Below are 25,632 nucleotides of genomic sequence, written 5' to 3' on the forward strand. Positions count from 1 at the left end.
ATTATTGTCAGAATTCAGAAGAACCAGATTCAGGTTTAGTTCAGCCCTTATCTTGGGCAAGGAGATTTTTCCACAGGAACAACACCCTTACTACATGATCTGAATGGCAGAGGGATACTGCACCACTTCAGGCAAACAGTGACACCCACCAAAACCCTCAGCAGAGACAGCACAGGCAGGAGTGTTCTCTTTTTCCTGTGATCCTATGTGCAAAATAAACCTAAATATTTCTCAAGAAGTTTCCAGCCATGCCATTTACACCTAATCTTATCTCACTCCACAGTGAAACTTGATAAAAATGTTAGAGTCTGATTTGCTTCAAATAATTAGCATCAAGGGTGGTCAACAAAATGATCCCATGCCTAAGGTTACTTCAAATCCCTGAAGCCCTCTTTGACATCATAAATAGCAAAATCACTGAACATAAATCCTGCAGGTAAAGATAAGCGCTCAGTTTCATTCCTATCGGGTCAAGATGCACATCTACAGCACACCTGAGAAATCCACAGCAATTAATTCATCCCTCCCTGGCCAGTGCCAGAGAAAGCACTCCACTGCTCTCAGAGACACCAGCAACCTGTTTACCCTGGGACAAGAGGAGGTAAAAAGTTCCCTATCTTGGGGCAGCTCTGCAGAGCTTACGCCCTTGTTTATGATGTGGCAACTGCGGCACATGCCCATACATTAAGGTGTTAAGGATCTCCTCCTTTATTGATGGTATCCACATTCATTTCAGCATAGCACCCCACAACACATTAGGATCAAAGCAGAACACCTAAATATATTACAGTTCATTTCAAGCATATATTATACTGAAGAAGCACTTTTATCCCATCCACATCATAACTTGCAGCAAAGATCTTGTTGATGCTGCACACTCAATGCCTTTTATTACTTCAGCATTTTCTAATGCTGAAGAATAAACTCCCTTTAAAATAGAAACAATTTTTTTCCTGAATTTGATGGTGTCCCGATACCATCAAATGGCATTTTGGAAGAGGAGCTGCTGTGGTTTTGAGCACTGTTAATTGCCTGCAGTGACACAAGCAAGGGCTGAGCTGGGTGCGGGCAAGGGAGTTGTGCAACAGGCATCGTCCATTCCCTCCACACCACCTCGCTGAGGTTTGCTTTTTGCAAGTACCCAGAAAGCTGATTACACAGAAACAGCAAAACCAGCCTGAATGAAGGCTGAGGATACTTCCATTTACATGAGCGCCAATTTTAAAAGAGAGCTTAATTTACACTGTGTATTAACTTGTTGGAAGCTTGTGTGGCTACCCCAGAACAAGAACTGTTAGAGGTGTGGCTCAGAAACTTGAAAGACCTAAACTTCAGAGACCCTCAAAATGCCAGCTGAAGATCATTATCACGATGCTCAGTAGCCACAGTTCACCTGGCTTGTTGTCCAGTGCATGCAACAACAACAACAACAAAAAGGGTTGCATGATGGAAGATTGTGGCATCTCGTTTGGGGAAGGAGGGAGGGAAGAGTGCAAATAGGTAAGCTGCAGAGAACTATTTTCCCCTGTATCTCCAAAAGACACTGATCCCAATGTGATCCATGGAGGCCAGAAGGGACACAATTCCTGCTGCACTTCCCCGAGGAAGCCAATTGCAGCAGAACCCTTGAATGCATTCAAGCTTCAGTAAGAGAAAAAATAAAATACAAGTAATTCCTATTAATATGCCAATGCATATTAATTAAAAATACACTATATATATTTCAGGGCAATTGTAAGCTGACCCATTAGGATTGCTCCCTCTTAACACAGAAATAACTGAATACACAACCAGAAGTAGGACATCACTAATTTTGCTGAAAACTGACATCATGATTTCTTACTGAAAGACATTCCATTTGAGCAATAAATTAGGCTTTGCTTTTTTTGTTGTTTTGCTTTTTTCTTTTTTTTTTTTTTTTTTCCATTGCCATTATGGCTATTCTTCCAGTCATTTCCTCAAAGCCATCAAGTATAAATTTATATACAATAAACCAAAACTGGTGAGTTTCCATAGGGGAGCAGACCTCCCAAACTGGCAGAGAAACTGCCTGGGTGGCTCAGCAAAACCATGCCTCAGCAGAAGTCCTCATGTATCTTCATATTAAAAGGTGCTGAGATGTACACTGCAGAAATGCTGATGATTACAATGGACACATCCTCTTTCTACTGCCTATACAGACTCATTACAAATATTGATGACTTGTTCTACAATTAAACCCCATATAATAGAATTTTATTCTGACTGGAAAATGAAACAGAAAATGCTTGTGACCAGAACTGGGTTTGGTATTTATTAGCCACACTGAAAATGTATTCTGCTGTTCTTTATGAAACATTCAGAATAGCATAAAATAAAACTTCAGAGACATGAAACAGTATTTTTCATGAAAGAAAGGTCCTCTAGTGACCCATCCATCCACCCATGACTCAGTTTTCCAACATCCAGTGTATTGGAACAGGGACCTGTGGTGCCTGTGCAGGATGTTGTCTGCAGCAGGACCTCCCCATTCTGACTCCTCACATGAAGGAAGCCCAGGTCAAGGATCTGCTGCAGAGAAGGAAGCTCTGAAACAATTCCTGTAAATAAAGGCCTCCTTCAGCATTGTGCCAAACCATCAAAGCTAAACACACACTCAGTGACTGCTCACTCCTGGCAACACCAGAGGTGCCAGACACTGTCCTGCAGGTGAAAGCCATGACAGTGTATTCATGGAAAGGATGGAAAGGAAAGCACGTGGTGGGAGCTGCAAGGTGATGAGTGAATGAGAAACCTGGGTGAGATCAAGAATCTGGCTCTGTCATTTCAGTCCCCACAAAGTATTTTCTCTCAAGCCCCACCTTCACTGTTTTTTAATTCCTCTCGTTTCCCTCTCTCCTCCTCTGCACCCTTCTCTCACTGCTTTCCTCCAGGGCCACCCAGCTGGTGGTGAAAGCCAGCAGAAAGGAACTCACGCTCTGCTGGTGAAGGAGGAGCTGTGTGAAAGTGTCAGGGAGGCCCTGGAGATGGGCAGTTCAGTCACACACAAGGCACCAGCACTGGTGATCCTGCAAGGGACAGACAGAGCTGTGGAGCCAGGGGCAGGCACAGCCTCATCACCACTCAGCCGAGGTCAAACATCAGCTAAACAAAGAGAAGCTGCAAATTAAAGGAGAATCTGCAAGGGCCAGGATTCACATGATAAAATGGTCGCTGTGGAAATGGTGAAGAAACCATATGACTTCCTGTGTCATGCCACGATTTCAGGGCTCTAGGCTCACCCCCATGGCCTGATCCCCTCCTCCTGTTTGCCTTGTACAGACTCAGATAGTCTTTAAAATGAAGGAAAACCAGCCTATTTTGCCAATTTTGACGTGCAGAAAAAATCCAGTGAGGGTGTGTGTCCACATGACCGATGGAAATCAAACCTCTGAAGTGCAGATTATTTTAATTATAGTCAGAAAAGCATGTAAGGTGCAAGTTTCAGCCAGATAGTTTCCATTCTGAGCTTTAATTTTGTAGTAATAAAAATACTTGAGTGCCTCTGTCTAGCTGAAAGAATAACAAGTTGTCTGGCTTGTTATGTCAGCTGGGACACTAAGTAACAATATACACAAGGAGAAATTACAACATATCTGTGCAAAATAAGGCATCACCAGCTCTCACTCGTGCATTCTCCGCGTGTCTTTCACTGTAAGGCAGCCACCAAAAGGACAGGTTTAGTGAACAGTGCTATTGATTGTTTTTCCCCCCACTACAGCCTGATTTTCTTTGAAAAAGAACCAAACTTCTAGAGGTTTCTAAGAAGTGCTTGTGAACTTGCAAAACACACTTGACAAAAGTCTAGCAAGCAATCCTTCCAATTCCAACAGATGCAAGCAAACTACATTGCAAATTGGCTTTACCCTTTCCAACATGTTATACTCAGTTATGGTGAGAGCTCAGGGTACAATGAGTATTAGTAGCTAGATTTGTTTCCACAACACATCCATTCTATTATTGACCTAGATTAGTGAAATGGTGCAAGGATTAAGGCTTTGAACATCTTCAGTGGAAAGTGCTATTTTAAAATTGGACACATTTTGGCAGTTTTAATTGCAGTCAAGATCCTCCAACCCTAACATGGTGTTTGACTGCCTGCCTTTCTACCCTAAGTGGTTTTTATACATATAAACTCCATATAATGCTAATTATTTTGTACATATAAAAACCTGACATCCACCAAACTCCTCATGTAGCTGTTTGCATAGCTGGTTTGTATTGCTTTCTGTTCTTCAATCTATAGTTCAAAGAAACTGGTGTTTCATTTCACAGTTAAAAAAACTTACTTACTTGAATTGTAGAGACATGAAAGGCAAGGGAAGGAGAGAAAACATCTCTCCCATTTTAAACTCATCTTCCACAAGCTAATTTGACAGTGTAATGTGAAAGTACAGAAATCTGAAATCTAGTTCTGAATGTCTTTTTACCGCTCTCTCAAGAGATATTACTCAGGTTTAGTGTGACATTTCAAAATGTCACCATGCCTATCTCAAAACCAGATATTTTAACACAGAATAGATACCTACCTGCTTTAATTCAGAACCCAATCTGTATGTGATATTCTAAGAACCTCTTCTAAGAAGTTCCTACTTATTAAGTAAATACTCGTCATACAATGACAAAGATCATTATTAGCTGGAAATAAAGACAGACTCAAACTTTCTTTTATTTTTTAATAAAGTTTAAATAGTTAAAGTAAGAGGAAAGAGTACGTTTTAAAGCCAAGCTATTTCTTTGTTCCATGCTAGGCCTTAAAGTCAGATTTACTGGCAAATACGGGCCATAAGAAGAGCTGTATACTTAAAATGCTGGTGTAGAATATATTAAAATAGCCAGTGACTCACTCCAGATTACCTTAAAACAAAGGAAACACAATCTCTACAGTTTTTGAAAGGTATTGCCTCTTATCCTGATTAATGGAAAAATTATCCCTACAAAAGATTTTTTTTTTTTAAATATGAAGACTCTACAAAATATTTGCTTTATCCATTGGCAGGACTTCGAAAATCTCCAAAATATTTAGATATGTGTGCCTAAGTAAGTTTATAAATGCCAATCCAACACTGTAACAAAAGTTCCAAACAGAACTGGAAATTAGAATAACTTAACCAAATCATCCCACCATAAGAATATTATATTTCTATTCTGCATAAACACAGACCAGCATGGTTTGTTTTGTTTTAAAAATTCTTCATGTCCTGCAGAATACAGCATAGATTTGTTTCATTAGTACCTTTACCCTTCCATTTCCTTAATGCTATTTTCCTCATTAACATTTAAAACAATATCTAATCTGTCTACAGATTTTTTCTGCCCTGAGGGCTCTTCTTAGCCTCAACCCTATCCTCACCCATGGAGATCCTTCCCCTCTTGCTTCAGAAAGAGGTTTTTGTTCATTTGGCTGATTTTCATTTTCTTCTTTTTCAGATACAGGTAAGTATCCTGCCATAAAGGGAGCATGGGAACGAATGGGAACAGCACTGGGAATTACTGGGACATTTACAAGCCAAACTGTGAGTAGGAGCTTTGACAGCCACTATTTTTGAAAGAAAAATATCATGCTTTCTTTATATTGGATAATATTTGACAGACTGGATAATATGTCTACTATAAACATAGTTTTGTGCCACAAACAGCCACAAACTGCAGACAAAGCAATAGAGCACAGAGTTTGATGAATTTAGTGCAACAGAAAAAAAAAGTTGGTAGAGTTTGAGTAGCATCTGCAATGGTAATGAACATTTAGAAACCAAAATGATCCAATAACCTAAAAATACATCTGCTACACTAAGAAAAAAAATCTGTGCAATGAGATTAGAAGCTTCCAAATTGTGGACTGATTGCACAGGGATCACAGATGTAAGAAAGTATTAGCTTGGAAAGCCTCAGCTTTCCAAAATTCAAAATCATTAAAAAGCAATCTGTTCATCATTCTATGATTTAACTGTTTCCTAGTCTATGGGAATAAACAGCAGGATACAATCCTGTTTGCAACATCCATGTAGCTTTTTTTTTTAAAAAAAACTTGTTAAAGTAAATTAAGAAAATATATTCTTAAAGAAAAAAAAACTAGATGAGCACAAAGAAATGCCATGACGAATCCTGAGACAAATTATCCTACATCGTTGCTAGTCTATGAAAACTGGTTTGAATAATAAACACACTGGAGTATTCAGTGACAGCATACAAATCAAGAGTATTTGTAATTATTAAGTTGTGCATGTTTTTAACTGACAAAACATGCTCAGGGCTTACTTTAAAATCTCTCACTGCTTGTTATCAAAGTTAAAAGATCATTTGCATACCAATACATATACTGTAAACATGAACTTCTCATTAAGGAAAGATGGATTTACAGTAATTTGATCTTTTACAAAAAGCTATTGGTAACCAAATCTCTCAGTGTCTAACTTTCTAGAAAATTAAACCAATGTTTCCACCCTCAAAGCTGAAACACTACCTCTTTAGGAAACAGCCCTGTTTATTTGTTAATCAGAAATACAATCAAGTGGCATATTTCCATTTGCTCTTCGGCTGACAGTTTCAGCTTCATTATATTTTACAAGAAAACAGCAGACTTGCAGAAGTCCTGTAAATTCTTTCATATCGCAACTGATTTAATTACAGCAGTGAACAAACGCAGCAGTGATGCAAAATAAGATCAGCCCAATTGCCCTTATCTGATGATAGGATCTCTCTTCCTGTTTGGCTTACAGCAGTGAGGACTTCTTGTTTTGTTTCGGCTTTTTGTTGGTTTCTTTTTTTCTGGTCAGGCTGCCTCTGTCAAGACTGACAGAAGCAAGAAGTTGACATGCCCTTAGAATTCCAGCTTGAGAATGCTCCTCATAGGAATACAGCTGAGTTTCAATCAGTAGGTCGGGGAATGATACTAATGTGGAGAAAATTATCTGGATAGCTCATATGTTCGCTTAGCCACTGAATGGGTGTTTCCAGCATTGGCTCAATTCCATGAATCATCACTTGAGTCTTCTGCTCTCCATCTAATTCAAAGAAAAAGAGAAACCACTAGTATACCATTCAAAGTTCACAGGAAGATTAAACATTTACTCATACTTAATTTACGGTAGATTTAATTGGTGTTACCGAGTTCAACATTTAACAGAACGAAAAATAGGAAATATCAGTGTGGAGAAAGCTGAGATTTGTATCATCTAAAACAGAAACTCTGAGTTAAAATTAATTCCAAGACAAAACCGGAATTAAGTAAAACTTAATGAAAGTGCCACTTTTCTTTACTAGTTGCAAGAGGGGCTTTTTTTAATCCTCCAGTGATCCCAGCTTGTTGTCAACCCAGTTAAGGCAAATCCATCTCACCCAGCTGTAAGGCATATGAATTTTACACAGATCATGCTCAAAATATTGAGCTTCCCAAAACATACTGGTAAGTTGTATTCTTAATACTGTGATCTCCTGAAAGAGCTGGACTATGTGTAATATAATACATGCATTATTCCTGAAGTGATCTTGTTTTGCTAAGAATCATTTACATAAATCACTAGCAATATTTCAGAGTTACTCCAAAGGCAGAGTTGGCACCGGCTTTTTCTCACTTAGTTTCATCTCTTGGAAAAGCAAAGTTAGCAAATTATTCCCAGTATAACAAGAGTATTTTCAATTCTTTTTATTTATACTTGTCCCGGACGATGCAAGTACTTTGATCCTTTGATTCAAATGATGGGAACCAGCTAAAGCAACTGACATAACAGTCATGACATGAACTAAAACAACAAAAAATGAAAATTTATTTCAGAGACAAGGGATGAAAAGAGCATATGAAATATGCTCCAAATAATGGTTAGCAGGGAGAAAAGTAGGCAGTGACCTTTCACTCATTTTATTCTATACTATGGCATTCTCACATGGACCTACCACAGTGAACTCCCCACTCAGTACTCAAAAGTATTACTGCATGCACTAATTGGCATTTTATGTCCCACTCCAGTGTCTTTATAACAGAACAAACCACCATCCTGGCCAAGAGCTGCATGGAAGAGAACAGAATCTAGAAGTGTAGGTACCATTACTGGTTCTTGCATTCAGTGGCCCCACTTGTAGTGTAATTTCTATTTTATAACACAGGTGAAATCACATTTGTTTGGTAGCCAAAATGATTTGACAGCTGCCTGAAGAAGTTTGTAGTATAATCAGCTATCTATGCCCACACAGCTGGTAAAAAAAATCATCCTAAACATGTAGTTGCCTTTTTGCTAGTAATAATTCTTCCTGCAAGAGCAGACAGTTGTGTTTGCTTAAAATAAAGCATTATACTTTTGTTTCTTGTCACCTACATATGGTATATTTTGTACAAAGTCTTGATTCTCTAAATGGCATAATACACACAGTATCACACTAAATTAAGCATAAACACTTGCTGGTTTCTGGTATTATTGGAGACAAGTCTGAAGAACAAAGCACATAATTTAAAAATGAACTTCTGGTATTTCTAGCCAAAACAGGTATTTATTGAGCTGAAACACTCTGAATCAGATTGTCAAAAGAATTAATTCCCAAAGAAAAGCTCTCAGAAACCCAGTTGTGGTGGTGCCTTCATTCGTTTACACCACCAGTTTTCCTTCTTCTTGGAAGTTAGGGAACATCTAAATATTTTTAAGTAACCTCCAAATATTTGTATTTAACACTTAAAAATTAAAACCTACCTATGGTATTCCTTAAGTTGGTGTGAGCTGATGACTTTTCATGTTTCATAGTATTATTTAATTTCCAGAAACAACTAATTTACATAAAACCAGATGACAGAATGCACCTGACTCTTTTTAGCCAAACTTGCAAAAAATAAGAATTAAAAGCTTTAGAACCCCAGTATCATTTTCTTGCCATTGAAGGAAAGGCTTATAAATTATAAACATTTTCTTTGGCTCTTCCATTACTGTGCAACATACGTATGTGTGTGCACGTGCCTACTCTTGCTTGAAAATGAAGTGCAGGTAATCTTGATGTTCCTTGCTCCTTACCCAGCTTTGTCCTTACCCTTTCTCATACAAGTCTTTTATTCTGTTCCTTGGCAAACTGAGAAAGCCTCAGAGGTCAATGAAGAATTTACCAGTTTAATTAAAATCTAAATCTCTGCATTAGCATTGTTTGTGCTTTAGTATTATCTCTGACAAAGCATCACTTCTCCTTAATTCCTTTTCCCCTTGAGGCTTGACTGAAGAGATCTTATCTCCCAATTCTGTATTTACTGCAGCCTTCTTTCACAAAATCTATTGCTTTTACTTCAACATTCTTCTCTCCTTTTCTTACTAGGAACCACAACTCTCACTTAAGGCACATTTACCCAAACTTTCCTCAACTTTCACGTTTTCCATCACACATCCAATTATAAATCAGAGTGTCTCTCATATAGACTCTTCTCTGCTTTTTGCAGCAAAAAGTTGTAAACAGCAAAGACACTAAAACAATTACTGAAAAATATTCTTATATTCTCAAGGGCTGTCTAATTATTATCCACTTCCACTGCGATCTGAGTCCTGAACGATTTGCTAGCTATCATGAAAACTTCATCCACCTGTTTTAGAGATACAATAGATTAAGAGATTTACAAAATATTTTTTTCCATGATTTTAGATGCAGCTTGACACATGAACCTGCTGTCCTCTTCTTCCCCAACCCACATTCTATGATCACAAGAAGCCTTTTTAAAGTGACGAAATGCTGCTATGAAGTGTACAAGTTGCTAAACACAACAGATATTTAAATTAGTGGTATAAAATGTAAATGACCTAATTACAAAGTAATGCCATTCCACATCATTGGATAATGATGAAAATTAGGGTAAATAACTCTGTTCATCTGCAGTGCACAGGGTCCAGACCTGATGATATTATTACTGTCAATACCCATTCTACAATGTTCGGTAATGTAGTGAAAAAATAAACAGGATTTCATCAAAACCACTAATTCAAATTTTCCAGTAACCTCCCCAACTTTTTTTGTCCTCTTAAAATCCTATCAGAACTGAGTTACATGTTATTTATCACATGACCTAAGATTTCTTTTTTTTGCTTTGCTGCAAATTACTTTTGGGAGCAAGATGAAGCAGAAATACAAGAAAAATAAAAGCATAGCAATCTGTGTTTTATAAGTTTTCACAGTGCTACTTAAAATCAGAGTGCTTCTATTTATTGAAGTGATGCTCAAGTAACATACACTGTTTTGGCACTTGCAAAAAACAAAACAACCAAAAAACCCTGAAAACTAATTAAGTCATCTATCAGAGTGGTTGTCCCAAGATTAAATCATTTTTTACCACTTTCCTTGTAGAGCTGTAACAATGGAGAAGGTACCATAGCCCCCTCAAGTTACCAGAGGCAAGCTGTAAGCACAGATGGTAACACTTTTTGGTAAAACTGAACAATATTCCATCTCCAGAAGGCAGATAACAATGCTTATATGTTATGTACTAAGACATTTTTTCACCTGACTTAGCTTAGACATAACTCAAGGCTGCAACACTTAAAGTGTTGACCAGACTCAGGCTAATTAATCGTACCATGTAAAGTCAGAAGGGTTTTCCAGCTCTGTACAGAAAACAGAGACAAACAAGAACCTCTGAAGTGAAGGGCTTAGGAAGAGATCTGCTCCTCTGTCACCAACAAGGTGGCTCCATGCTCCTGATGAGGAAACCACAACAAGAACACATTGCAGAGGACTCTCTTTGCAGATAGGCATCTGCTGGGAGGAAGCAAGAGAGAGTGGCCTGTTGCATCTCAAGTGAGTCCTTGAGAGAGTGGCTCAAAGCCCTCCCCAACTTGAGGCAGCTTGAGCCCACTCTCTCTTCTTTAAGGGAATGCTCTAACTACAATATTCACTGTTGCTAATCCCAGCTTCCTTTAAAACCCCTCAATATCCAGGAATCAGCGAGACACAGCGGAAGAACAAACAAGAAAATCTGTAGCCTTCAGAGAAGGTGGGAAGATGTGCCATGTCATGGTATCACACAGTAAGTTTTTTTCTTTCCTTCAGCTATATAAGTTGCTGCTTGCAAACTCATCTACTCAGTAATAGGAAAATTAGCTCATTCAGCATCAATTCAGATGGTTGCACATGAGCACTGATGCGTCTCAATAAATTTTTCTACCGAGTTACGTTATTATTTGAAAGAAAGAACTGAAGATGGGCATAAAAGATTGGTTTAGTTTTGAGACAGATTCAATTGCCTGAGAACCTAATAGTGAGAAGGCACTGCCTGCCACAGGTACTTACTTCAGCCAGTTTTTATCCAGATTAGCACCTCAATGCTCCCCAGTGCTGCAATGACACACTCCCTTTCACCTACACAAGACAGCTCCTCTAGCCAGACTACATCTGTGATGTACCACTTAAAATTCTTTAGTGGGATGAAATACCTCCCTTCTGATTTGTGGCCTCAAGCAATCACCTGTCAGGGCAATTTAGTAGGCTTAAATCCATTAACAGATAGACAATACAAGATATTCAGATTCAGGCTTTAGCAAAAGTGCCCCTGGAGTACTCAATTAGAATCCTCAGTATGCAAGTTCTCTGCATAGCAAGTCCTAGAATCTGCCTGTAGTCAGGGACAGCACCACTTATAAAATGGGCTTTACAACCCTAAAAAGGTAAATAGAACCTGGTACTTCAAATTAGGGGCAAACAATGCATTTCTTGTATGGTACTAGGCCACAGGACTATAGACAAGGATACTAAAATGTATAAGGAGTAAACACAACCAACTTCCATGCAGTAGCAGCATTTTAATAGTGCAACATAACTGGATGCCAGCTTTTCCAGCTGTGAAGTGGGCCATAGACATTTGGTTGCTTATCTTCAGAATATATCATGTGCTCTGGAGATGATACTAAAGGTATTCCTGACAATAGGCTATGCCATATTGTAGAAAACTGATCTTGGAACAGCATTATAAGGAGCAGAATTTTCTTTTTGTGACTGTGATGTGGCTGCTTTCCTCTCTATTTTTTCTGCTCCTCAGATTATCTGGCAGGAGAACAGTGTGTACTCAGCACCTGGTGCCTCAGACATCTCTGAATCTGAAGAGACACACCAACAACTTCACTGGAAAGATTTTATCTACCTCTGAAGGATGTCATAGGAAATTACTTAGAGAAACATAGCTTTCAGTAATGTGCCTGGTGGGAGTAATGTAGTGTGCAACCACTAAGTTTGCTACTGAATGATTTTGCTGACCCAGTTTTGAAAGCCAGAAGCCAAAGCTGGGCAAGGCCAAATTTCTGGTAAGCAAAAGTGAAAATTTCCTTCTTGGAAGCCAGGTCTCTGGTCCAGCACCAAGGATCACACAGGCAACTGTACACTTATTTACAAAAGATTATTCTATATTAGTAAGCAAATTCAAAGACTATTCTAATTTGTAACCACATGTGGTAGGAAAGCACCGGACAGTGGCTGAAGTTCTTCTTTCCCTCTCTGGGCACATCAGGTTGGAAATTCTAGGACCTAGAGAGACAAGACAGCCCCTGACAAGCCTCAGAGTCTAAAGAAATTCTCCACCAGTGACTTCAGCACTGGTAGCAGAAACACCAATATTTGATGAACATACTTCTCTTCTTGTGCTTTTAAATAGGTAGCATCTCTAAAACCCCTAAAACCTTAATAAAGTCAGCAATGGTTTAATTTGTTAGCCCTGAAACGTGACAAAGAGCACCTACCTAGATTAATAGTAACCTGTCCAAACAGTTCAAATGTCCAATATTAAAATTGACAAAGGCAGGATACCATTTACAACAAAACAAGCTTCACAATTATTTTCATTGTGTGTGCTACAAAAAATCCATGTGTTCATAAAATGCAAAAAAAGCAAAAAATAGGCAAAGGAGCATTTATGAACATTTTCACATCACTTCTGCAGTACTTACTATAGGCAGATACCATATATTTTTTAATTCATGGCAAAATATTTCTTTGCTCAATGAGCAACCAGAGCTACAGAATGAATTAAACCCATGTATAAATTAAATATTCACGCTTTACTTTTCTTTAAAAACATATTAGAAACTAACATATATTATTACAGGCTTTTCCATTAATAAACCCCAATCTAACTGGAGCATCTCCAATCAGTTTCTGGCATGTGTATGTGTAACAGTGACCAAGGTACAGAAATACAGTGAAGTGTTCTGATTCCACAGTGATGACAACCTCAACATAAAGGGATCAAATAGAAAAATAAATTTGTATAGAAAAAAATTGTACTTAATCAGCTGAGTACTAACAAGAGCTCAATACCTATGTAATTTCATGGGAAGTGCATGAAAAGTTGATTTTGGTGAAATCTCATGGCCAAATGATATTCTGCTCTTCGAATGAACCCAGCACAGGTACTTCAGACAGCAAACATATTCTTTAGTAAAACAAGTATTTCATACTAAAGAAACTATAGCTTCAAGGTCTAAGTTTACTACACGTTCAATTGAGCAGGGTATTTTTAGTTAGAATTTAGAATTTTTTAACTAGGAATAAAGTCTTATGAGCTTTCAGAAGCTTCACACTAGCCTATTTTAGCCAGCATATCCCAGGATATCCTTACTTTTCCGTGAATTCCATCTTGTGCAACACAACCCTGCTTGCCACAGCAGTAGGCTCTATTGCTAGAAGTGACTCATTTTCCATAGCAATCTTAACATGCCTTTAACCTCACTTCAACCACACAAAGTACCAAAATCCTTATTCTCTTCCTCTCCCCAAAGCTGGAATGATGACCAGTTTCAGGAGACACACAGATGGATCATGTCAGCAGAGATGCTGTTCAGCATCCTCTGACCAAGAGCAAGAACACACAAAGAGTTCTGCAAAGCCAACTCTACAATAGCCTAGCCACAACAAAAGGTTCCTCTGACCTCAAAAATTTTAGATGCTGATATGTGACATGAAAGCACAGGACTGACTTTTCCTTCCTGCCTACCTACCTCACCAGCACTGGGGAAAGCCACTGAAGCTGACTTCAGGTGAAGCACTCACCCACAGAAATACAAGGTCAGTGCATTATTCTGTACAAATTTATTTCTCAAAATGATTCTGCGTCTGAAATAAGAATTGTTCCAAACACAAGATGTGGTTTGGAGAATGACAGTTCCTGGATAGACTCAACTGCCTGACATGAATGTAAATAAACCATGACATAGATTTAGTTAACTGTCAGCAACAAGACAATATCACTCATTTTAACCATTTAGTAGTAACATGAGTTCAATTGCTCAAACTGAAGGTCATTGTTTTCCTAAATGTCTGTTTCCAGTTTGGGGTATGGTAAATAAAAGCTACAACTTTGTATTTTGTTTTAAAATCCCTTAATATTAATTTTTAATACTTCACTGAACAACCTACAGATAACAGAACAAGAGTGTTCAACCTATCTTTTCTAACTAATTAAGTTGATTTTTTAAAATTCTTCTCCAAAATAAAAATCTAGAAACATCAGTCTCCTGATCCTGAAGTGTTTTGTCACTCATATTGTCTCAATTTAACCCTTAAGTGCCTTCATGTCATCTTACCAGAGCCCCTCATAGGAAGTACTTGTCCAAAATGCTATGATAGAACTAGACCTGTATCAACTTCAGTGAACTCTATTCTTGCAGAGTACCTGACTACAAAAGCCCACCTCCAGGCAAGATACAAATATGGACTGATATTAAACCCATATCCACTAATTTAACTTTAATTATTGCTCTACTTCTTTACATGGTTTTGACACAGGCCAGTTGGCTGGGATTTTTGTGATCTTTGTGGTATAAACATCTTAACTTGAATTTAGACATCTGTGACTTAATGGTCAGGACAAAACTTTCTTTGTCACAGTTCTTATATGATTACCTTCCTTGGATTATCCCAGGCACCATCCTGCCTTCTCTATCTCCCAAATAGAAGTGCAATATTATCATATGCAATATTACCATCATCTACATTAAATATCACTGAATACTGAGATGAAATCAAGTATTTGGCATCACTCTATTCATCATTTTCTTTTCCATGCAACTCTTCTCTCTTGTTATTTCCTGTCATCTTTTACCTCAAATCTATCCTCAGGTTAGACAGCCACACTTTTGAAACATAGCAAAAAAACAGATTAAAGTAATCACCACAAGTAAAAGTTTATGATGCTTTGAAGCAGAAGATGAAAACCTGGCTTACACTTCTAATCTCACAGGAGCCAGGAAGCATGCAAATGAACTAAAAAACCTTTTTTCTAGTGCACTCAAAAAGTTTTTAGAGGAGGTGAATTTGGTCTGAAACAGCATTAAGCAGACTAAACCTGAGCAGACTATTTTTAACAATTTCCCAAAACAGTTAACACTGACAGTGACGCCATGCAAGACAAGGAAACTTTTCCTTTTGTACAAGAGTTCATGCAACTCAAAGGAAAAGCAGATGGAGGGTGGAAATGGATAAGCTTTACTTAACTAAAATTTATTGCTGTTGTTTTAAATTATTTTATTCTTCTATATTTCATAGAAGTTTTTAAAATAGGGTTCTTGGAATAAGTCCCAAACTAATTTATGACAGAACTCTAAAATACCTTTCTTAAAAATCTGACATTTCATAGAAGACCTTACAAGGCCAAAGATGCTTCCCATCAAACATCTAGCTTCAGGCAGAATAAAAAAAAAAATTAAGACTAAACTCCCAGGGAATATTCTTGTAACCCTTCTCCCTTAGCATCAGTGTCTTAGCCTCATCTTTGAACTAGCAATAAACCTGTACTAGTTGATAAAAGCCTGGGGTTAGCAGCTGAGGCTTATAAAACAATTTTCTACAATGCATTAAGTTTGGTCATTCACATGTGAACAAAGTGAGAAAGTTCAGTGTAAATCATGCTGCTGTTCCATGTAACAAGCAAGCACAAAGCACACAACACATTTAGATACATGAGGAACAGGCAGGGTGTGCATTAAAAGATAAACACTTGAATGTGTGACAAATTGAGGCCAACTTGTCCATGATATATTTTCCATTGTTGAAGGAGAGCTAAATCACTTTTAAGAGTTGTGTAGCTTTTTTGGACAGCAGTCATCTTGACTTACCAGAAGTTAACCCTTTTATGCACTATGCCCTTAATTAGATTTGAGGTTGCCCTTCCTTCCAAACAGTGTAAAACTGACCTTCAGAAATTAGGGCTCGCTCTCTATGCAGCTAGGGAGCTAAACGTGATCAATATGGTTCTTGGAGAAAAAAAAAACAAACAAAAATCACATTTGATAAAGATTTATCTCTACAAAGTTTGGTCTAGAGCAAATCAATTTGCTGTAAAAGACCTTGTTACTAGTAGTTTGTGAGAATTTTTATAATGTCATTGTTTTCAAAATGCTATTATGCCAAACAAATAACAAATTCTCTATGCAATCATATTATATATCCTCTAAGCATATCCACATTCATACACTTTTAAAGGTTTTTAATGGCATTCTTGAACTTTCCACCTCAAGTTTACTTCATTTTCAAGTTACTCTAATTCACATCATGCCTGCAAATATTCTTGATCTTAATGGCCGTCCACCTTTTATAAAGAACTTTTCAGCTAATCAAACCTACTCCTAGCAAAGCACAGAAGGATTACTGTTTCTGAAAAATCACTCTCAATACAGAAGAGACCAGCACGTTCACTTGTTTTCCAGCCATAATGCTAATTGCTATTTTATCTGCCCAGTTTAATACATCAAATTCAAAAGTGGACATTGGGACATCAACACTGGTTAAAACCATTTGGCTGAAGAGTGATAAGTGACACATACAGATTCAAGGCTTAATGGCTGTTTTCATGTTTTGTGCCTTCCCCTACTTAACTAGAGAAAAATAAACTGGTTTTTCCTTTTTGAAAATGCTACTTCCAAGATTATTATTTACGTTATTTAACAAAGTAAACAACTTCACAAGCAAACTCCATGTGAAAATTGAGATGAGCTATTTCATTATATTCAAAGTATGGACAGTTTTGTTCCGTGTCTGACAAATTCTTCAACCTCTGCTAAGCTGATCAGTAAAAACTCAGCTAATTGAATCCATTGATGTGAAAAACCACAGGCTCAAGTCTCTACTGCATACATCAGGCTGAAGGATTTCTGCTCCAGCCATGGCAGTAATAGTCAGTGGGGTCAGGTCAAAGAGGGTTAAAGTGAGTCAGGATATAGCCAAAGGAATACATCAAACACTGATTTTAAAAGGGCAATTAATCTTAGACAGAAATGCTTCCTGGGGAATGAGATCTCAATCTTAAGAGCACACTACATGATGTAGCAGTAAAAATGTACATATACAAGCTTAGAGAGCTTTCATCCTGTGATCACAAACAGAAGGGGAGTGCTGTTTATCAGAGAAATACAAACCCTTGCTAAAATACTTACATTAGAGTCTTCCGGGCCCTTACTCATCAAAAAATAAATTCTGTAATGAGCAGGCTGTAGAGTTTGCACACATGAAATACCTATTTTTAATACATGTACTGTAGGTTCTTTTGAACAGCTAGTAGACTAAAGTATTTAGAGATCTCTACCATAGTAAAATTAAAGAATCTAGCATTGAAAAATTCAGGAAAGAGTGGTGAAAGGAGGAATGGAATACCTGCAGGACTCTCTACACTGAACACTAAAAAAATAACAACCCCTTCTCAAAGGGTTGTTGACAGCTACCTGGTCAGAGTTGAGATTAGAAGAAGGTTTTCATCAAAAGTTCTTTTCAGCTTTTCTATTCCAAAATATTAAGACAGTTAGCTGCAAAGCTGTTAGATTATACTATAATCTTTGTTTTTAATGAGAGTTTGACTCATAATTTAAATATTTTTAAATTAAGAGTTCAGAAGGTATTTTTCTGCTTTATAGTAGAAAAACAGATCCATAAAGCTTACAACACAAACATACAGTATTTGCAAACAAAGTTTGCTAGGTTAGCATCATTAATTAGTTAGCAAGATTATTAGGAATCATTAGCTGTGTAGACAAGCACAGGTCTGAAATTAATTACCACAAATTTGGCTGCATTAGCTCACAGCACTAAAGAGAACTGGCTTTGCAGCCATCTCTCCATCTGAGGATGCTTATGCCCAACATCACAAGTGTCAGGAAAGCATCTATTTCTCTGTCTGGTTCATACATGTGGCTTCTTGGTTTAAATGGCTGGTGACAGCTTGCACAAAGATACTGGAGCTCGTGAAGTTTGCCAAAGTGTAGAGACCTGCTGCATTTTGCCATTGTAAATGTGGTGATGATGCCACCTGGAAAAAGGATAAGCAGCACAAGTGCATTCAAATCTTCACTGACTGTAGCAGCTCCTGTGCACAAGCCAAACCACTGCATAAGACTTTGGCTTCAACATAAGGAATGGTTTTATCTCTATTTTTTAACAGATATTCTCCAAATGGCTACAGGTGCAAAGTAAAAAATAAAGTTATCCACTGTTTATCCACTGATTGTGAAGTTACTAAAATCTCTGATTAAAATGGGGTATTAAAGCAGGGGACAACTACTGTTAGCAAGTGTTGCTGAATCCTTAAAGAAGAGAGTAGGACACAATGGATTATTCTCCTTTACAGTACTAGTAAAACTGCTATTTTCCTCCTAATTATTTTTTGTAGGTCCTTTAGTTTTGCAGTTCTATTTTTTCCAGCCCTATAAGTTTATTTCCTGGAAAAATCAGGTGCATCCTAAGTTACATCTCGATGCAACCTAGATGCATCAAGACAAAACAGAACCAGACTACAAGAGAGATTCAAGGAAGATGGGAATGATTTCACTCAGCCAACCCCCAAAGACACAGTACATACATCTAATTTAAAGGTGTGTATATATATATAAAATATATATATAGGTATATATATATATAAAAGGTATATAAAATATATAAAGATATATATAAATATAATTTTCAAAATGGGCCAGAACCCACTATTTGAACTTCAGGGCAAATGCCAGAGAACAGCTCATGCCTATTCAGCTAAATTATCTGCCCCTCTCTACTGCCTATTGAGAACAGACCCCAAACTGTTAATCCATAAGCCCTGCTCAAATTTTCTGGGATAATATTAATATGCCTTGACCAAAATTATGCCCAAGAACTGCTAACAGTCACACAGCACAAACAACACATGTTCTAGCCCACTTCTGTTAACTAGTATAAATAAAAACACTGACAGCAAATAATTTAAATGTTTGTGGGCTGCAGTGTCCTGGTTGAGAACTTCACATTGTGGATCTTCACAGAGGTTATTACTGTCTCCTTAAAGTTTTGGTAGACCCAAATCTCCAGTTACTCTTGAACTAATTATACCACTAAAGGCATTGTCACATTTTCTGTGACACTAACCATAAGAAATAGCCTGTAAATCTATGTACTTCGTGTACTTCAGCTGTTGCTGACATGCTTATTTCTGCGAGCAAGGATATATGAAAAACCAAAAGTTTGGTTTGGGTTTCTTACTGTGAAGTTTTTGATGGCTCACTCATACTGAGTGACCTTCTGTGGCCTCTGGAGTATGACAGATTCATTCAGATCATGACTCAAAAAAATCCAATTCTTAACTCTGCTACTGACCTCAGTGTGACCAGGTACAAGCCACATCACCCCTCTGTGCCTCTTAATTTCTCCTCCTTTTTTGTCTCTCTTCACTCATCTTTTATCTAAGTGATAAATTCTGTGGGAACGCACTGCAACGTGTACAGTGCGTAAGGAACCTGCAGTCTCCTCCTAAAACACAAAAAATACTCATTTTAAAACTGAAAATTCAACACAACCAAAACACACTGTCAAGATGCTTCGATCCCAAGAGTTCTCCTAAAACTCACATACATAGCAGATGATTAGAAATCAGGCAGGTTTTCTGTCAGTATTTTTCCACAATATTTTCCTAACTGCCTAGATTTCCAAATCTATATAGCACTCAGTCAGGAAATTGGTGGTAGGACACTGATGTTCCTGGGAAGAGCAGACTATTATTCTAGGATGAAAAACCTCACCTCTCTTCAGGAAAGCATTTTAGAAATGCTGGCTTGAGATTTTCAAACCGAATAAACTAAATTTTGAAGAAGTTCTTTTGCTCTGTCGAGGATTTTACTTTCTCCATTTCATACTACCACTGTTAATGACAGACTTAAAAAACTTCTTCTTGTGTCTGAATAAAGTCATTGGCCTTTTGACTAATTTAAAGAGAATAGTCTGGAGTCTGATACTAATAAAACTTATTGGGTGGCCGGCAGAACAAATTTAGCTGAAGCTGAACAAATTTCCAAAGGCTTGTCTGAGAAACAGGATTATTTCCCTATTTGCTGTACCTCTTCCTACAGTTTACCATTCTGAGTGTGCGTGCCTGGGCCTGCCCAGAAACCACTTCTAAGTGACAAAGAAACAGCACATTACTCTTGTGATGTTAGCAAAGCTGCTGGACACAGGGCCAAAGAGCAGGCTAGCACAGACTGTGGCAGCTGGAAGGGACCTACAATGATCATCTCACCCACTGCCTGAGAAATCTGGGGCTGGCCAAAAGTTAGAGCACATTATTAAGGGCATTGTGCAAATGCCTCTTAAACACTGACAGGCTTGGAGCATCTCCCAACCTCTCTAGAAAACTGTTCTGCTGTTTGACCACACTCATGGTAAAGAAATGCTTCACAAGGTCCAGTCCAAACCTCCCCAGTGCAGCTTTGAGCTATTCCCACATGTCCTATCACTGGATACCCAGGGAAGAACTTAGTGCCTCCCTCTCCACTTCCCTTCCTCAGGAAGCTGCTCCTCACAGGACATGCTTCCAGCCCCATCACCAGCTTTGTTGCTCCCCTCTGGAGGCACCTGAGTGCCTTAACAGCCTTACACTGTGGGACCCAGAAGTGCACACAGCACTCCAGGTGAGGCTGCACTGATGCTGGATACAGTGGGATAATCACCTCTTCTTACTGGCTGTGCTGTGCTTGATGCACCCCAGGGTGTGGTCTGCTCTCCTGGCTGCCAGGACACACAGCTGCCTCACACTGAGACTGCCCCTAGCCAGCACCCCCAGACCCTTTTCTGCAGGTCTGCTCTCCAGCCACTCCTCTCTCAGGTAATATCTGTGCTCCACGCTACTCTGTCCTAGGTGCAGAATCTTGGCATTTGGACTTACTGAATTCCATCCCATTTGCCAACAGGAAAGGAGGAAAGCATTCATAAGCTACCAGATGGATAATCCTTGTAGAGTCAATTGAGGTTAAGTTAGAGAAACCCTGAAAACCAAGCTATGTTCAGTGTTTCCCAGGAAATTGTATGCAGAAAGATCACCAGCAGCCCCACATACCCACTATGTTTCCTTTTAGGAGCAAGTGAGCCAGAACATCCTGCACACAACAGAAGCCCTCTCTGATTATGTAAAGAGTTTGTTTAGAAATGAAGATGGCTAACAAGAAGCACAACTGCACATTATTCTCAGATTATCTGCACCTTTCCATGTGGTCACGACAAATTAAATCTATATTAATTAATTGTGTAGCCATGACTATTAATTCCATAATTTCAAGCCAACCTCTGGACTTCCACCCCTTTTGATTAAAAAGGACTACTAAAATCAAAAGGTATGCAACTTGAACACAGAAAAAAAGTTTCCACTTCAACTTAAAAAAAGGCAACTGGGGCAGGTAGGTGCTTGTGGGTGTAAAAAAAACCAACAAAAATCAAGAAGTCAGCAGTAAGATGCAAGTCAGATGCAGAAGGATAATCCAAGCAGATGGCCTAGTTAGGAAAAGACAAGAGGCACAAATAATGAGTCACACCAGAAAGGAGAAGTACAGGATGACCTCCTCCAACACGGAAAGCACCACTGAGACAAGGCCGCCAGGAGGGCGGAATAGCTCAAGCAGTGTCTGAAGATGAGCTGTGGCCAGAGGATGACTCCCAGAGCAGAGCAGCCAGTGGCCTGAACTCATACCACTAGCCAGCTTTTAACCATCTTCTAGTACACCCACTCTCTACAAGACCACTAACCCTTCACAACACTCTCATAGCCACGTGGGATGAAAGTGTGGCTAATGAAGTGTCCAGAACTGCCCAGGGCTTGTTATATTTTTAATTTAGGTGGCCTGGGAAAGTATTTCAACACTTTACCTCCACAACATTGAAAAGCAGACCAGTCTGAGACAGCATATGCAATCAGACTTACTAGTCAGACATAGGGAGCAAAGACTCCCTCAGTTTGCTCACCACAGGAGCAGCAAGGAATGGGACAGTGCTGTGCTGCTCCAATTCCCACAGTAAGCCCCACGTCAAGCTAATTCTGACCTCAGGCAGAGCAAGCCCAGTCATATTTCATGTCTATCCAAAGACATTCACACTGCATAAATTTACCTCCTTCTGTTGCACAATTTCTCATTTGTATCAAAATTAGGAGTCTACATGGCAAATCTAATCTAAATTCAATTTTCTGTTTAACTAATTTACTGGAAGTCAATGCTTAAAAAACAGAGAGAACAAAAACAATTAATATGTAGTCTCTCATACATTATACATTGAAAAAAGCTGAGAGTTAATTGAAAACAGTTGATCCCTAATTTTCCAAAATCATTCAGTACAGCAAGTCTTAAGAGAAAAATCCTGAAAGTCTTTTTGATCCTTGTTTTATTTCTGAAAGAACTAATGACACTGCTTTAGAAAGAGGTCAGTTCATGCAGCTTTTCTGAATGAACAACAATGCTGTGAAAACTGGGAATGATTGATAGCCTACTGTTTGCGTCATTATGTCCAAATGTTTACCATTTGAGCCTTCAAGGAAGCATGAGACAAAAATCAAAACAAGTTTTATGAAGACTTCAACAACACTTGCAAATTAAAATTGTATCCAGAATTGTTTAGACATGATAGCAGTGCAAGAAAACTGCTTTCTTTTGCATTACACCATTTTTATCTTTGCATTATGCCCAATGTCTTAAATTTCTGGTGGGGAAGAGGAAAAGTCTTTCCCCCCCAGACCTCTGTTTTCTATCATTTTAACCCTTTGCCTCTTCAAAGCATTCTGTTGAACTCAACACTGTTTCCTCTTGCTGCTTTGTAGTTATGTAAGATCATACTGTGTTCCTCCCTTTCTCCTAATGAGTCACTATTTCTAAATGAACTGTTTACAGTATTAGGATGTTCATTTACAGGAACTTCATAAATGTGCACTAACCAAACTATTTTTTTCCAATAGTTGTGAATTATTCACTTTTTTTTTCCAATTTGATAAACACTGACATTCAGAAATGGTATTACTTCTGGAAACAAAGACCCTTTAATTGGCAACAGGATTGCTATCACCAAATACAGAAAATCATGGAGAGACACAGCATGACTTCCTTGAAGCAACAAATAGATAACATTTAATTTAATTATCTGTCATAAACAACAGTCTTGCTGTAAGCAGGTGGTGTAATCCACCTAATGTGAGTAAAACTGAGAATTTTAGACAGTAGGGGAGAGTAGCCATGGTATTATCTCCTTCAGGGACAGAAAACTTTGTTATTCATCAGTTTGAGAAAGAATCCCCATAAGTAACGTGTTCTATCATATCAGGTGTGAGACCTCATGCTATAGTTGCAGGCATGATCTTAACATCTTCTCTTCCTTACTTGCATAGAAACTACACCAACACAGTCCAAGAGACCACAAGCAATATCAAGCTCTATCTTAGCCTGTTCCTGCATAATCCACAAACCTTCCCAAAACCAGCAATAACTCTGAAGTTATTTAAATGACTGCCTAATTTTCTGGAACTGCAACTACTGCAGACAATTGCAATTCACCACACAACAACTGTCCAATTAAAGAACCAACTTTTGTCTGTGCAAGTGGCATCCACAAGCATAGGAAAAAAGATCAGACGATGAATTTATAGGCTGCAGCATGAATAATCAGAATAATCTGATCCTAACCCTGATTCTAAACACTCATGAATGGGTGTTTCATATTAAAATAAAAAAGCCATCTGTCATGAGCCTAGATTCAAAACTACATGATGCACAGTCTATGAGAAGCAAAGCTGAAGGATTTTGGACTGTTGGCTGGAAAGAATATATGTAAAATTTCAAGAGTGTAAAACTGTGAATGAGAAGGGCAATACTGGACAACTTTATTCTGACTTCCTTGAGTAACTAACCAGGACATTGGTCATCTTGGAGGACAAATGAAAAGCAAGAGAAACTAGGAAAAGGAAGAATGCTGATAGAGCGGCACAGTCCCTAGGTGTCCAAATATTTTAGATTTTTGTATCCAGTGATACAGAAATTTGCTAGTAAACTCTAGAAAATTGAAGTCTAGATAATAGAACACCACAGGACAATAAGACAGAAAGCAAAAAGAAAAAACTAACAGAGTAGAAGTGACTGTTGACTAACTACTACCCCAGAGAACTAGATCTATCCCTTAAGGAAATCAGCTAAGGTCTGAAACTCTGCAAAATTAGTTATATGAATTACCATAAGCTTAGTCAAAGGAGAGTTAGCTTTAGAGGATGCAAAAGTAGATACTACAAGAGTAACAAAGGACAACAAAGAGCTATTACTGGAACAGATGATGAAGGAACATGAGCAGGAAAAAGAAGAGACATTGACAGAACAGAAAATAAGATAGGTCAATGCAAGTTGAAAAGAGAACTGAAAAATAAGTCCCCCTCTTTCCTGATGCTGCTATCAGGATCAAATATAATGAGACACTGCCCAAAACCCTAACTGACCAGCTTGCCTCAGACTGGAGTATGAACAACTAGGGAGAAGCAAATATAAAACAGATACAAACATGCTCCTCCAACAGAGGGTAATCACAACTGAAAACTAAACACAGTTTACTATATTCAAACAGAATATATATTTAATAGTTTATATTTGTATTTAATAGTTTATTTTATATTTAATAGTTTCTATTTATATAGTTTAATATATTCAAACAGAACTTGCTATGTTTTACTTTAAAAGACTGAAAACTGAAATGAAATTGTCCATCTTCCAGGAAGGATTTCCAAAAACTCTAGACAGTCAGGAATAGTAGTCCTGAATAGCAAGCTAAGTATATCTATATTACTACACAACTCCCAAATTTGATTTCAATTGTATGCAGTCTTTAGACAAATTAAATTAAACAATTATGGAAATACAGTAAATAAAAATATACTAATACACAATATAGGTTTATCCATAGTAAAATTTCAGACTAAGGTGACTTTAATTTATTAACTGCTGTGTAACTGACAAAATACAGTTCAGTAACTAAACACAAAAATATAACATGCCTTAAAGAAAGACTACAGCAGGCTACAATACAGCAGAAGTGATTATTGGATTAGTTTGAAAATACTGATTTTAATATTTATTAAACATGACAAGAAGGATTTCACTGCTTCTCAAACTTTATGTCAACACAGGAAGACCAGAACAAAGAAAAAAACTGAAACATATGAAATGTATCAATGTTCAGTGGAAGGTAGTGACCTGGTCTTACTGTTTCTGTTGCCACATAACCACAACCACTGCCTATGAAGCAGCTAAATAGGAACCATGTAAAAAGAATAAATATTCAGCTAATGAGAAAACAGATGATTTAACACACTTGCTGTCTAAATACTTACTCAGACACAAAAGACACAAAATTAGAGAGGATCAA

At 37.9% G+C, this 25,632-nt stretch overlaps 1 protein-coding gene across 7 annotated transcripts in view; it reads right to left on the reverse strand.

The window, feature by feature from the left end:
* ATG5 (autophagy related 5) overlaps positions 1-25,632 on the reverse strand; it is a 101,326-nt gene that overhangs the window by 22,919 nt on the left and 52,775 nt on the right. For 4 of the 7 annotated variants that reach the window (XM_071446711.1, XM_071446703.1, XM_071446764.1 and 1 more), the window contains one exon: positions 4,681-7,022. The exons of 2 other annotated variants lie outside the window; for them this stretch is intronic. In XM_071446711.1, coding sequence (XP_071302812.1) covers positions 6,886-7,022 — 137 coding nt within the window. In that variant the 3' untranslated portion in view covers positions 4,681-6,885. Of the gene's footprint in view, positions 1-4,680; positions 7,023-25,632 lie in introns of those variants that run through there. One more of the 7 variants, XM_071446737.1, reaches the window with a different exon arrangement.

This window comes from Agelaius tricolor, unplaced genomic scaffold, assembly GCF_023055355.1.
Source record: "Agelaius tricolor isolate 1412-34295 unplaced genomic scaffold, bAgeTri1.0.p SCAF_1, whole genome shotgun sequence".
NCBI lineage: Eukaryota > Metazoa > Chordata > Aves > Passeriformes > Icteridae > Agelaius > Agelaius tricolor.